This window comes from Octopus bimaculoides, chromosome Z, assembly GCF_046866305.1.
Source record: "Octopus bimaculoides isolate indiv1 chromosome Z, ASM4686630v1, whole genome shotgun sequence".
Lineage (NCBI taxonomy): Eukaryota > Metazoa > Mollusca > Cephalopoda > Octopoda > Octopodidae > Octopus > Octopus bimaculoides.
The window spans coordinates 37,312,872-37,328,278 of record NC_142944.1 but is presented as its reverse complement, the minus strand read 5'-3'; the positions used below and the strand labels follow the sequence as shown (position 1 = coordinate 37,328,278).

General features: G+C 36.4%; 1 protein-coding gene across 6 annotated transcripts in view; it reads right to left on the bottom strand.

Moving 5' to 3' along the window:
• The window catches only part of LOC106872837 (eukaryotic translation initiation factor 4 gamma 1), a 64,271-nt gene that overhangs the window by 17,798 nt on the left and 31,066 nt on the right, over window positions 1-15,407 (bottom strand). For all 6 annotated transcript variants that reach the window (XM_089365188.1, XM_089365190.1, XM_089365185.1 and 3 more), the window contains exons 5-13: window positions 15,110-15,249; window positions 13,697-14,900; window positions 11,280-11,374; window positions 10,183-10,408; window positions 9,755-9,888; window positions 9,123-9,221; window positions 7,583-7,759; window positions 2,688-2,822; window positions 1,182-1,241 (exon numbers count right to left, since the gene is read on the bottom strand). In XM_089365188.1, the coding sequence (XP_089221314.1) occupies window positions 1,182-1,241; window positions 2,688-2,822; window positions 7,583-7,759; window positions 9,123-9,221; window positions 9,755-9,888; window positions 10,183-10,408; window positions 11,280-11,374; window positions 13,697-14,900; window positions 15,110-15,249 (2,270 nt within the window). The remainder of the gene's footprint in view (window positions 1-1,181; window positions 1,242-2,687; window positions 2,823-7,582; window positions 7,760-9,122; window positions 9,222-9,754; window positions 9,889-10,182; window positions 10,409-11,279; window positions 11,375-13,696; window positions 14,901-15,109; window positions 15,250-15,407) is intronic.

Sequence of the window (15,407 nt, the reverse complement as noted above, 5' to 3'; positions counted from 1 at the left end):
CAACTACATGATGAGCCATGGAGGATACCTTTGAGTGAAATGTGCTGGCACCTGGTATGCAAACAGTCCATCTAAACCCTGCATGATGCTCTCCACCTCAGGTTCTTCAAGTCCAAAAGATGTTGTCCCTTTGAGCAGCAGAAGCAGGCCTGGTTCATGAGCTAGAAGCTTGCTTCTACCTCATGAAGAGACATTGGTGACATGCACAGGATGGTTGTTCTCCCTGTGAAGTAGAAATGATGGAGGATTTTGGCAGCTGTACATGTTAGACCTGGCCTATTTAGGATCACTGTAGCCCTCCCTGTACTGCAGACAAAGTGGTTAGCTACTTTAAGTACCAAAACAATGAAGAGATCGAACACTCAATCACTAAGAAAAGCATAGCAAATATTGCTTTTGAAAACCACTCAACTAGAAACAAAAACATGCAGATGTGTCAAGCAAAGACCACTGAAATCCAGGGCTATGCAGACCAAGGAGATTTTTGGCTACATCAGGTCATCTAGTGTTACCTCAAAAATTTCTGACAGTCAAACCGCCACCACAGAAGAGGTCATGCATTTTCTCCTGAAAGACCATTGTTAAACCTCTTGAGAAACATTCTTGCAAATATATATAAAAATACCTATGTGTAGTCAACTTATCTATGTTTAACTTACCTGGGTAGGTGACAGTGAAAAAAAGTAAAACCTACATTCACAATATACACCAATGACCTAACTTATTGCATGAATATAGATGAAATTTCCTGATACAATATTCTACCATGACATTCTTAATACTCACAAGACGCAAATACCTCCCACTACTAGGCATACAATAACAGAATCTGATATTTTAGCTTGTTCCGTTTTATTTTTATTTTTTATGGGTAGATACCCTCCATATCGCCTTCCACTTTTGGTATGTTTCTTTGCAAAAGGACTCTCTAGTAATGGGAGTAAAGCATCTGTTCTCAACTATTTAGAGTTACTCCTTTTCTATGTGGCTCAACTGCAACTGGCACAGTTCACATCTACACCAGGTTTTTTATTCATTAATGTCTAATTCATTTCATATACAAGGAATGCACAGTATACAATATTATTTAGGTTTCAAGGGTGCAAGCAGTTAATAGACTTAGCAAATATTGAATACTGTTTATTAGATAGAATTACTAAAAAAATATTAAGAGTACTTACTTTTACAAGACAATTGCAAAGATTTGCATACGCAACACTGAAGCTGGGTTCACTAATAGCCTACAAGATAAAATAGAATATTAAGGAAATTATGCAAATACATAAAATATGATGCAGACTCAACCAAAATTACATCCATACAGTTGTACACACACTACCACGTGCAAGAAATTTAATGTAGAAAGAGTGCAGGTATTTCAAACTGTTTCACTGTCCTTGTTATGATTGCTGTACAGCAGTTTAAGTATTTCATTTCAGCCATTCTGAAACTTATCCCGCCCACCCTGCATTAGGAGTACTTCACTAGAAATTTCATTTAAAAATTGGATAAAGAATGTAATAATCATAGAATCATCAGATTCAAGACACCCCTACCTCCATAAGCTGAATTAAAGCAATTAAAATCTTGGAAAATTCCTTAAGTTATCTTTTAGAAATACTCTGTAGTAGACATTAACTTGATCAAAAACATCAAAAGTAGCAAGTTAAAAAAAAAACATTTTAAAGCTAACATTTTGCTTAAATTTTATATCATTTCCTGACTCCTCAGAACTTGGCCATTGAGTTGTAAATTAATAGTCACTTGAAACTTTATTATAACACAATTTGTTAAGCAACCAACCAATACAAACATTCTTGAATAGACAATCCATTTAGAAATGTGCACAGCCAAGAGAAACAAAGCAATCAATTCTACTAGTTTACAAGGATTTAGATAACAAATCAGATACTGAGTTAAACATTAATTGCAATAAGACCTTCCCATTTTGAATGCACAGCTATAAAAAATAAATCATTCATAATATCCCTCAAGCATATCACCAAAATTTTATATGTATATATATATATATATATATGTATATATACATAAGTTGTCAAAAATACTGAGTTTTATCAATGATAGAAAATGGCAACAATCAAGTAAATGTATGTATAAATACAGAATTGAAGCGCTTGCAGAATCAGATATGGTTGTAATGTTTGAGTTGAAAAGGTGCGTGTGTGTATATACACACACACAGACGAACAAGGATATATATATATATATATATATATATATATATATATATATATATATAAAAATCATTTTTTTTTTCCATGCTTGAATGGATCAGACACATTCTATATTACGTGATGTTCTTCCTATTACCAATTCTTACCTATTTTCAAGTAATATTCACCATGCCCATACATGTTTACATGGCAGATTGGAAAAAAGGAACATTTTTTTGACATCGACACTTGCCTACTACCATTGCTTGATGTCAAGGCAAAGAGATAGTAAAACAAACTAACACACACACACATTATACAATACAATACAATTGGATATTCACATATAGATGCATAACAGAGAATACTAGTCTACAGAGAATATTCTGAAAGACCTTGAATTCATCTCCAGATACCCCCTCCTAAAACCAACTTGAAAACCAAGCAGAATCGGGCAGTTTTCAGATATGAAAATATAAAAATATATATATATATATATATATAAATATTTACCTTCTCAAATAATAAGCCAATTACAATTTTAAGCTTATTTTCGGTATTGATGTTTATTTCTTTGATTTGGGACAGCAAGACTTCAAATTTCTGGGGTGTTAACTTGTTTAAAATGCTTCTTACTTTCTTATTGATCTGTTTACAAAGACAAACAGTAAAAAAGAGAAAGGGAGAGGGAAAGGGGAGCACAGGGAAAAAGAAACAGACGAGGTTAAACAATGATCGTTAAAAATAATTTGAGTATCAAATTTTAAAATGAATCAGCTATTACAATTATCTACATCAACATAGAAATCCGTTTTTTATGCTGGTAGAAGTTGTAAGCATTTTGTAAGCTATGGTCATTTTGATATGGAAATATGATAAATATATATTGAAAATTTTTTGTACATTCATGAACTGAAAAACTGTGTTAGAAATAGAACATTCATATCAGATGTGATAAGAGAATGCATGGAGAGCTGCTGTATTGCACTGCTGTCCAACTTGTACCAGCTTAGAACAACAAACTGATAAAACAATTATGTATGATGTACAAAAAGCAAAGTACACATTGAGATGGCCTAGAGATACAATGTTCAGTTGCTATAGCTCCAGTAATGTACAGATATAAACCAAAATATGAGGCTACAATAGAAATAATGCTCAATCAAGATAATGATATATATAATGTTTGCAGGTTGTAGGTACTGTTTTGCTTATGAATTCTTCCAATTGCAAGTTTTCTTTTCAGGTACACGACACTGCTTTTCCCCTTCCCAGGCTACAGGCCCACACCCCCAACACCCATACTGTTAGGATTGGCACTCTCAACGTCGGCACGCTGAAAGGTAGATCTGGTGAAATTGTTGAGATGCTTGAACGGAGACGCGTAGATATGTGCTGCATCCAGGAAGTAAGATGGAGAGGAGGTTCTGCGAGGTTCCTCACAGGCAAAGAACACAGGTACAAGATTTTCTGGGCAGGGAACACTGACGGGGTCGGGGGCGTAGGAATACTTCTAGCGGAGAAATGGGTGGATAAGGTAATCGAGGTCGTTAGAGTAAGTGACAGAGTACTTAAGATCAGACTAGTGCTTCATCACAGATTAGCTACTGTCATCTCAGCCTATGCACCTCAACCGGGGCTACCAGATGGTCTGAAAGACCAATTCTATGACACCCTCTTGCAAACTACCTCGTCGACGAGTGACAGGGACCTTCTCTTTGTGGCTGGAGACTTCAACGGTCATGTCGGACGTCGTGCTGGAGGCTTCCATGGCATACATGGAGGCTATGGCTTCGGTTCCCGCAACGAGGAGGGAACCAGACTGCTGGAGTTCTGTGATGCAACCGATCTTATGGTCTGCAATACCAACTTCAGGAAACCTGCCAGTCACCTACCGCTCCGGCAGACACTCTAGCCAAATCGACTACATCCTCGCCAGAAATAGGGAAAGAGGGCGGCTTATAAATGCCAAAACCTACCCTGGCGAAGAATGTACCCCACAACATAGATTAGTAGTTAGCGACTTTGGGATCAAGGCAAAATGGGTGCCCAGAATTAGACAGGCTTGGAGGAGAAGATTGTGGAAGCTTAAAGACCCTGCAAACGGACAGAGACTTAGAGACAAGTTACTTGAAGCATTTAACGAAATAGAAGGGGATATAGCATCATACAACGTGGAAGACAATTGGAGATTTCTGCGGGACAACCTGTTGAAAGCCACCGACCAGATTTGTGGGTGGTGTAAGGTCCCGTCCCGACCCAGAGTAACGTGGTGGTGGAACAAGGAGGTAGACAGGGCTATTAGACAAAAGAAACAGGCTTGGAAGGACTGGAAGAACGGTGGTAGCAGGGAATTGTACCAATGTGCCAGAAGGGAGGCTAGGCGACAGGTTTATTTAGCCAGAGGGGAAGCAGATAAGGAAAGATTTGCCAATGTTCTGCGCCGTGAGGACCAAAGACTTGAGGTATTTCGTGTTGCAAGACAGTGTAGGAGAGAGAATAGTGATGTTGTAGGAGAGAAATGTGTTCGCATGGATGATGGTATGCTTGCACTAAATGAGGATGCAAAGAAAGAGGTCTGGAGATGCCACTGCGATAGATTGCTTAATAAAGAGAATGAATGGGAGAAAGAGAGCCTGCCGTATGTTGACCCAATAGAAGGACCCGCTATCCGAGTTGATAGTACCAGGGTAGATAAAGCAATTAAGAGTACGAAGACCGGGAAAGCCCCCGGCCCATCAGGAATCACTGCAGAGATGCTCAAAATATCTGGCAGTGTTGGCTATAGCCTAGTCACCCGTATTACGAACCAGGTGATACACGAAGGAGTCATACCCAATGACTGGTGTAGCAGCATCATAGTCAACTGCTACAAAGGTAAAGGTGACGCTTTAGATACAAATCATTACAGAGGCATCAAGCTGTTAGATCAGGTTATGAAAGTTACAGAGAGGGTCATAGCCCAACTAATTAGGGAGCGAATCAATTTAGATGAGATGCAGTTTGGGTTCGTGCCAGGTAAAAGCACTACTGATGCCTTATTTCTAGTGAGACAGTTGCAGGAGAAATACCTAGCTAAGGATAAACCTCTGTACCTGGCTTTCGTTGACATGGAGAAAGCCTTTGACAGGGTCCCCCGATCCCTTATCTGGTGGTCAATGAGGAAACTTGGGATAGAAGAATGGTTAGTGAGAGCTGTGCGAGCCATGTACAGAGATGCTGCCAGTAAGGTGAGGGTTGGAAATGAGTACAGCAATGAATTCCGGGTAGAGGCAGGGGTCCACCAAGGTTCCGTCCTCAGCCCCCTCTTATTTATCATAGTCCTCCAGGCAATCACAGAGGAGTTCAAGACAGGTTGCCCCTGGGAGCTCCTCTATGCTGATGACCTTGCCCTAATTGCGGAGTCACTATCAGAACTAGAGGAGAAGTTTCAGGTGTGGAAGCAAGGTCTAGAATTGAAGGGCCTTAGAGTCAAGCTAGCTAAAACCAAAATCCTAATAAGTAGGAAGGTAGATAAAACACAAACCCCTTCAGGTAGATGGCCCTGCTCAGTATGTAGAAAAGGAGTAGGTAGTAACTCTATAAGATGTACCCGGTGCAAGCTATGGACACACAAGAGGTGCAGCAACATCAAAGGCAGGTTAACTAGCAAGTTAGTTTTTGTTTGTGGCAGATGTTCAGGTGCAATAAACACTGTGAACAAACAGGAAACAACTTCTATCTCATTCCAGGGAGAAAAACTAGAGGTAGTTGATAGCTTCCGCTATCTGGGCGACCAAGTTAGTAGTGGGGATGGGTGCGCTGAAAGTGTAGCTGCTAGAATAAGAATAGCCTGGGCAAAGTTTAGAGAGCTCTTACACCTGCTGGAGACAAAGGGACTCTCACTCAGAGTAAAAGGCAGACTGTATGACGCATGCGTACGAACAGCCATGCTACATGGCAGTGAAACATGGGCTGTAACTGCTGAGGACATACGTAAGCTCGCAAGGAATGGAGCCAGTATGCTCCGTTGGATGTGTAATGTCAATGTGAATACCCGTCAGAGTGTAAGTATCTTGAGAGAAAAGCTGAATATTAGAAGCATCAGTTGTGGTGTGCAAGAGAGACGATTGCGCTGGTATGGACATGTGGTGAGAATGGATGAGGATAGCTGCGTGAAAAAGTGCCACACCCTAACAGTTGAGGGAACCCGTGGAAGAGGTAGGCCCAGGAAAACCTGGGCTGAGGTGGTGAGGCAAGACCCTCGTACATTGGGCCTCACCGAGGCGATGACTACTGACCGAGACCTTTGGAAATGTGCTGTGCGTGAGAAGACCCGGCAAGCCAAGTAAGATCGTTGCCAGTGCCCCTGGACTGGTTCTTGTGCGGGTGGCACATAAAAGACACCATTTCGAGCGTGGCCGTTTTCGTGCGGGTGACACGTAAAAGCACCCACTACACTCTCTGAGTGGTTGGCGTTAGGAAGGGCATCCACCTGTAGAAACTCTGCCAAATTAGACTGGAGCCTGGTGTTGCCATCCGGTTTCACCAGTCCTCAGTCAAATTGTCCAACCCATGCTAGCATGGAAAGCGGACGTTAAACGATGATGATGATGATGATGACTCATTTTGCTCAATGTTTTAATTCTTAATTTCATTTAATTGCAGTACATCTTCACCATATTCTGAATTACTGAAAATTTTTTTAAAGTACACTGAAAAAGATATCTCAGTCCATCTAATTTTTTTTCATACAATTTGAGATACTTGTATGTGAATACCAGGGATTCACATACATTTCAGCAAATGTCTATCTATGGTTATAAAAAAGAAATAAAGCTATATTTTTGTGCAATGCACAAAACTGGAGTCATTAATGTGCCTTTACAGCTCAATATATTCATATAATGATAGAAGAATAAATCAGAAGTGATAACAATAGCTTTTCTTACTTGAAATACAGACATAAAAATTCTGCATTTATCTTGTGTGCTATTATCTAGTACAAGGAATCAATCTTGGTCTCTGCTAAGGAGGTTCGCACTATATTTAGCTGAGATGCTTTGAACCCAAACTTTAGGTTAAGGAATTTTTAATCAATGATATGCAGGGTGGCACATGAAAAAGCACAGCTTTCCATTTGCCAGTGTCACTGTATTCTTTCAAATACTTCTAACTAAGAACATGGTAAAGCAGGGTCTAACTCAGAGGGAAAGAAAAAAAAATCTAGCAACATGGCCAAACAATGTTGTACGATAACATAAGTTAAGCAGTATTCTATTGTTTCCTAAGAAAAAAATACAAGCCTTTATTTATATACAGATATAAACAAAGAAACTTTATGACCATTAACATCACTAAACCTGAGCTTTATAAAAATGCTGCAAAAGGAAATACATGAATGGGATTAACCAGAAATGGCTACTTACATCATCCTCATCATCTTCCTCCTCCTCCTTACTTTGTTTATGTGTTGGTTTCCAAGCATTATCACATCTTTTTAGTGGCACCTCAGTCGATAAACTGACTCCAGTTATTTTCTTTACTTCTTTACGTACGCCCCCTTGCTGGCTACCTCTTTTGGGAATATTTCTAACACTTCCAGGCTTAAAAGGAGAGAAAAAAAGAAATCTTTAAAAACATCATGACATAATGTACTTAGTTTCATATAACTTTAACCCTCTCGATTCCAAGCTGCTTGTACCTGCCCAAGAATTAAAATGGTGAATGATACCAAACCACTTGAATCCAGCTGTAACAACCTATTCATATTTAAACAAAAATTTCAGCACATATCTTGTTAGTATCAATAATATTGACTCTTTTGATACTAACCCAGCCGTAGATGGCAGAAAATGTTTTTCGTTCACAAGACCAACTCGGCTGTAGCTGGCTGAGAGTAATCATTGTTATTTAAATGTAAATTTGAACACAAATCTTGTTAGTACATTCGTGAAAACACATGATTTCACTTTGTAAACAGTTGAGTTATTGCATCTGACATTGTTTGGCACGATATTTGAACTCAGTGAATTTTCCCCCTATTTTTTCTTGCGTTAATTTTTTTCAACTTTGAAAATGGAGAGGAGTTTCATGCTATCAAGCAGTGATTCAGAATTTGAAGGTTTTTCAAAGGAAGATATGGAGATATCAAGGAAAAGACTGAGGTACAAAAGCATATGGTGAATGAAAATTAATCAGATATTTCTGTATCTGAAACCGAAAGCAGCAACTCTGAAGAATCTGAATGCGGCAACATCGGGGATTGTCTTACACCAGAATGGCATAAAAACTTCAATGTTTTATTAACAATTTTTCTGAGGAGACAGGGTTGACCTAGTCTTTCTCAGGAAGTGTGTATTTACATATGTGAGCATATTTCATTTCCTAGTTTTCTCCAAAGACAAATTCCAGTATTTTGTTCTATTTTACCTTCATGGCACACTTGTCTTATGTGGATTAAATTCATGTTAAATAACTCAGTTATTTGCACCATTCCTTACTATCAAAATTTTTGTTGCATACTCATCTGACATTAGTTAAAAACTCATTTTCTATGCTGATATTTAAATAACATTTAATAATGTTATGCTTTGTTGAATTTACCTGTAATTAGATTCACTTTGAGACAAAAATTATGAAACAGATTTGGTTAACAAGCGTTAGTTGAATTGCATTCCTAAAATCACAACATGTTGATAAATAAAAAAAGTTGGAGCTGTTTTATGAAACCAGTCTCAATTCACAATTATTTTAGAATTTCATTGAAACACATAAGGAGTGTATTTTGATAAGAAATATAGTAACAAAAGGGTTAATAATCTCATTTGTTTACAATTATAGTAATTTTCTTAGATTAGATTTCTACACTAGAAAAGTCCCTAAGGAGAAAAACTAGAATGGAACATCATGTAAAATATCTCAAGTTTCTAATACTAATAAAATTCATAAAGCAACAATGTTACGTACAGTTTTAGATGCCCTCATATATTTTGGTGTAAAATCAAAAACACTTTCAAAAGAACCAGATCCAGGGACCTTTTCAAAACTTCTTTCTGGCTCATGTGGCTGAATAACAAAAGAGAAAATTCTGTTTGAAAAGAAAAACTCGAGTATTTTAAATCTAACCAAATAACTTCATTGATGTTATTTTTGTTCTGGCTCCTACCATTATAAATATATCAACTGAAATTATTTGAGAATAATTAAAATGATTTAGTGCTACCAGCTCGCCAGTATAATAGTACAATCATGGACAGCTATTACAAAATACAGTGAAAAGTAATTTCCCAGTCCTTGCTCACATAATACATTCAGAACATTAGTGATACAAGCAAGTCAAAATTACTTGCAGGCAGAGAAACATTTGAAACAAAATAACAATCCTTACAAGTATTTCAAAAATTTGGCAAAATAGATTTCTTCCATAAATTCTCACAGATGTTCAATGAAAAGATAGATGGATTGCAAACTGCCCAAATACTACATAGCTAGATACTGGCTGAGCTAAATGATTGAAGTCAATTTGAAATTTTATTTAACTGAAGCATGCAATACAATAATAGTTTGGACAGGTGATGCTTAAGGGAAAAAAAATTTACTTTAGTTAATATAACATCAGGCAGGTCAGGAAGTCCCAGTGGCATTAAAAGAGATTCATTTGCAAACTGCAATTTCAATAGAAAGTCTCGGTCATACTGCTTCTTTCGTTCAGGATGTAAAGGACTCCATTGATCTAAAAAAAAAAAAAAAAAAATTTAGTGTGTAGTAAGAAGAAAAAAAAAAAGAAAAAGAAAAAACAATTACAATACATTCACATTACAAATATATTTCATCCACATACATGCACACACATACCCAAAGCTATTTTAAAAGCTGAGAGTATACTTTCGCTTTAATTCATAATGAGAATTACTTCATTGTATGCTACATGCTTCAAATGGAAGCTCAACTTTACATATCTCAACCAAATAAAATGTCAATATTTAGACTAATGGAGCATTATTTGCAAACATAGTATTCAACTAACCCTCTTTGTACTTGTATCCTAAGATGCTTTCATCAGATTCCTCAGCAGCATCTTCAATGTTCTTTGCTTCATTTTTCTCATTCTCATCAGCAACAACCTTATCTTCAATATTAATTACAATGTTCTTTACATCTATTGCTTCTTTGGCTACCTCTTCTTCCTTCTCTATAACATTGGCAGTTTCAGATTGTTTCACAGGGTCTTTAACTTCTTCGGTTTCGGTATTCTTTAAACATTGAAAATGTAAAGGAATTTGTGATTGTATTTCAATTGTATCTTTAGTACTACCATTTGACAAATATTGAAAAAAAAACATGAACTATAAATACATAAAAATATATTTAAATAAGAAACAGGCAGGTGACTTTGCAAACCCTTTATATAGTAGTAGTTTGTCAAAGTTCACAAGCTGCAGGATATTTAGCTCTGGTGTCTACTGATTTCAAAATATATTAAAACACATTTAGTGCTGCTCAGTTCTGAGTGCTCAAAAAAACTGATTTAGGTCCAGTTTAATATGAAAAACTTTGAAGCGGAATATTTACAAAATTTCATTTCATTTTGTTTGTTATACAACTATCACTTTTATTGCCGCTGCCCAAGTTGCTATCGTTAGCAGAAATCAAGATACCTACTCCACATCTAACATGCATTATTTACTGCTACCAATTCTTTCAAAATTTTGTGAACCTCAAATTGATCCGTTTCATACATAACAAAAATTATAACAGATAAATGATACAGAAAAATATTTTTTAAATATCTCAAAATACTTCTAATGGGAATCATGCAGCTTCTGAGTTAGCAACTAACTAGAGCACAAATTCAAGCCTAAGACAGGAAATTGATATTTCGTAAATATATGTAAAAACATGTTTAATCAACTCAACTGTACTCAACCTACTTGGGCAGGTGACAATGACACGACAAAAAGTTAAAACCTATATTAACAATGTAACCAATGATTATTATACTCAAAATATTTTATCCAAATTCATGCAATAATTTATAGCTTTATTATTTTTATCTTGGACTAACTACATTTCATTAAATTTCTCAAAACTTTATGAGCTAAAATTTGATAGTAATACACTCACCTCTGGTTTATCAACATTGTCATTTTCAGCTTCTTTAGTTTTTCCAACATTTAATGTCTCATTTACTTTTGTCTTTTCTTTCTTTGAATCCTTTACTGTAAATATGAATTTTATTTAAAAATAAATTGCAAAAGTAAAACTTAAATAGCATAAATTTTGAAAACTTTTACCAATCTATGTTGCAACAAAACACATTGAAGAACAACAGTGATTCTGAGAATGAAATTATTTTTGATTTGTACACATAGGAGTGATTTCATGAACTTTGAATTCAACCACTATTCTTACATCTCCACAATCTCCATCTATCTTCATTAAGGAATATATTTTAAATAACTGTACACTCCTGCATAGAAATTTACACACAATATTGCAGTGGTTCCATCTTGTTGAATACTGAAGTTTTATTTAAAAATTCACACTAAAAGAGTGCATAATATCACTCAAAAGTATCAACCTTATGATGAACACAGGAAAGTATACATGTGAAGCAGAAACAAGTTGCCTTGTTTACAAATGATGGATATACAAAATATTTCTATATAAGTATAACATGACTCAGCAATGTGAACATCAATTGATGAGTCTGTGCTGAACTTAGTACAATGAGATTATACAACTGTTTATTTGTTCAGAATCACAGCCTTCCTAGAGCTCTACACTTTATTTGCACTTTATTACAGAGCATACAATGTGGCACCAGCAGGAGAGCTTTATGCACTTTTATATCGTATATATAATGTAATGAAACGGGAAGTGGGGAGCAGGAAGTATACACACGACGCACTACTCCTATTACATGAGACTCAGCACTCTATATCGTAGGCTCACAATGAACTACTTACCGACACAAACTCTTGATGACCCTGGAAATATTGCATCAAAGCGTTTGTAATAAAATTTATCACTGTTTCATTGTAATAGGATTGAGGTATGAAATAATGTTAAGAGAATGGTAATGGAAGAGCGAATGTGATAGCTATAGGCTGGTGTTTCAGAAGATCCAACACGGAACGAGACCACTGTTATGAAGTAATAACGAAGATATGTGATAACAAGGAATGGTAAAAGGTAATGAGCAGAGCAGTGCATTGAATATCAGCAGTAATGAAGAGCGAATCCATCCATTTGTCTCTCTCTAGAGCTACATTCACCTTCATATTATGCACTATAATCATCCAGATTTCAATTGACATGTGAATGTTGCAGTCTTGAGCAATGTCACACATGTTGGTATTAAAGAAGTTAATGCAATCTTCGCTTCTGAAACTTTATATAAATTTAAGACAGCTAATTTGTAATTCAAAAAGAAATTACTTATCAAACAAGTTAAAAATACAATTGTTAAATGTAGGAAAAAATATTCTACATAGGCACAGGCATGGCTGTGTGGTAAGCTTGTTTCCAAACCACATGATTCTGAGTTGTCTCACTGTGCAACACCTTAGGCTGACTAAAGCCTTGAGTGGATTTGGTAGGCAGAAACTGAAAGAAGCCAGTTGTGTGTGTGTGTGCATGCGTGCATTTATGTTTGTGTGTCCAAAGCCCCCATGGAACTTAGCAGTTATGCAAAGGAGTCTGATAGAATAAGTCTTAGGGTCAATTTCTTTAACTAAAAGACAGTGCTCCAGAATGGCCGTAGTCAAATGATTGAAGCAAAAGAATAAATGAACATGATCAACCACTTTACAGGGTAGACTTAACCCTTTTTTTCTTTTGTCACTCCTACAAGGTAGGTCACATCTAATAGGACAAGAGAATAATCAACATTCTGTACTAGAAAAGCGTTTTGCTTTAGTTCTTAAGAAAACATTGTCAGTTATGTTTATGGATCTAAAAATGTAGAATATTGCAGTTATTGAATTATCACCTATAAAATATAACATGTCAAATGATATATCCAGTTTTCACAGAAACAAATATGATTGTGAAGTAAATATATATAAACCCAATCCATGTTTTTCACATTTCATGGAAGATTAAAAATTCTCAAACATTCCCCAAAACACACCATAGAAAAGTGAATTTAAAAAAAAAAAAAGGAGCCCTTGATAAAGCACAAGTTAAGCCAGCTATTTAGCCATAAATTTAAAATCTTAATTCACATTTACTATATAAATCTGATGCTATTTAAGCCTTTAACTATTCAGATCAATCCGTCGAATGCAATGCTTATTTATTCACAATGTTTTGAATTAATTATGCAATGGATTCAAGATTTCAATGATGTGATTATCTTCAGAATGTCATTGTAGGATAGGCGTGAGGAGCTGAATTTGGCCTTTTTAAACAAAACAGACTATTTGAGTGGGATACGGCTAGTTTAAATACCAAAGGATTAAACAAAAAATATTTAATATTGCTGCAAAGTGATGTGTATGCTTCAAAATACTGTAATCACAGCAAGAAAAACTTACTAGTTTCTTCTGGAGAGTTTTCTGGGGGTGGCTGAACACTTGCACTTTCACTCTCATCAATTACTTTTGTTTCAGAAACAGTTTCACCACCGACAACATTCTTTTCAGTATCAACTTCTATTTTTTCTTCTTCATTCAAAGCAGGAGGCTGTTCTTTTTTCAAGGGTTCTTCTTTAGCTTCATTTACCACATCATCTGGTTCAATATTTACTGGTTTCACTGCCTCTGTGTGCACAACCTCTTGCTGATTAGTATCTGGTGGTAGAGCTTCGGGTAAGGGTTGTTTTGATAGCAATGGCTGCGAGTGGGCAGAATCATCCAGATGTCTATCTGGGGAATCATCTTTTTTTAAGGCTTCTGATGTTGAAACTGCTGGATAAATAACTTCATTATAAGACTCAGTTTTAACGATTCCTTCTGGGTTTTCTAAGTTAAGTGATGGATTAAATTGCTGTTGCTGCAAACTTGGCACTGGTGCCATCAGGGAATTTTGAATCACTTCATGAGAAGGCAGTGAATTTGCAATGAACTGAGGGGTTTGATGTGGCAGAGTCTGAGGTTGGCATACAGGTGAAGGAACTTGGGTTGCTGGTGACAACCCTCGTTTTGAAGCTTGAGGCATTGGAGGAGTAATTCTTGGTTGCTGTTCAGACATTTGCGATGGCTGCATAGGACAGACCTGCGACGGTGTAGGCTGTGATGGTGGAGGATGTATTTGCAAGGAATGAGCTGGCTGGGAATTTTTGAACATCTGCGGTGGATGCTTTGGTTGACTAACTGTCTGTTGGGCAGGTGGCGAAACTGGAGGTGAGAGCTGCGTAGGTGTAGTATGTGGCTGATTGGGTACCAGATCTTGAGCCTGAGAAGACATTTGAGGCATATATTTGATGCAAGAATTCTCGGATAATTTTTGTGTATTACCAGAAAAGTTTGCTACATTCATAACACTTGTAGATTCAAGCTGTACACCAGGAGGGCTTTTACTAGTTTGCCTTCGCTGTTCCTGTGGTGTTACTGGGCGTTGAACAGCCAGAGGTGGTTGTGCAATCTGAGATGTAGCTTGAGGATGAGATGGTACTGGACCTCCTGGCATCTGAAGAGACGGAAGCTGGAAATTTGTTGCTGCATTTTGATTTTGTGTTTTTAATGTAGCTGCAACCTGTGCTGCAAACTGTGCACGCATATCGCCACCACCTGATCCGCCCTAAGAAATAAAATTACAAAATTTTAATTCAGAGAGGGAAACATTTCGAGTATGTTGTAGGGAAATTTACATGCTTTGTAAAAAGAGAAAACAAAAATTACAATATTGTCTTCCAACACAATTATTTTCTCAAAATTTTAAAATTTCATTTTGGCCTTAAAAAAAAAAATCATTTACCAAAATTCAAAATATGTGACTAAAATAATTACCCCTGAACCATCAGGTGCCTGCCTAGTCTTCCTAATTTCATCAGAAATATCTCTGCCAGTATTTGGATCAACTATTTTTATTTTACTGCTGCCTCGTTTTCTTTGTTGGGTCCTTGGCATTGGGTAATTAGGATAATACACTGAAAATAAAATAAGTAAACACATTAAAGTAAAAAAAATCCAGGATTTTTCATACAGAAAAGAAAAAAAATGCATCTAAATAATAATTGAACTATCACATCAACCAATTGTATATACATATACATTAAAATTAAACACTTCAAGATTTTTATTTCAA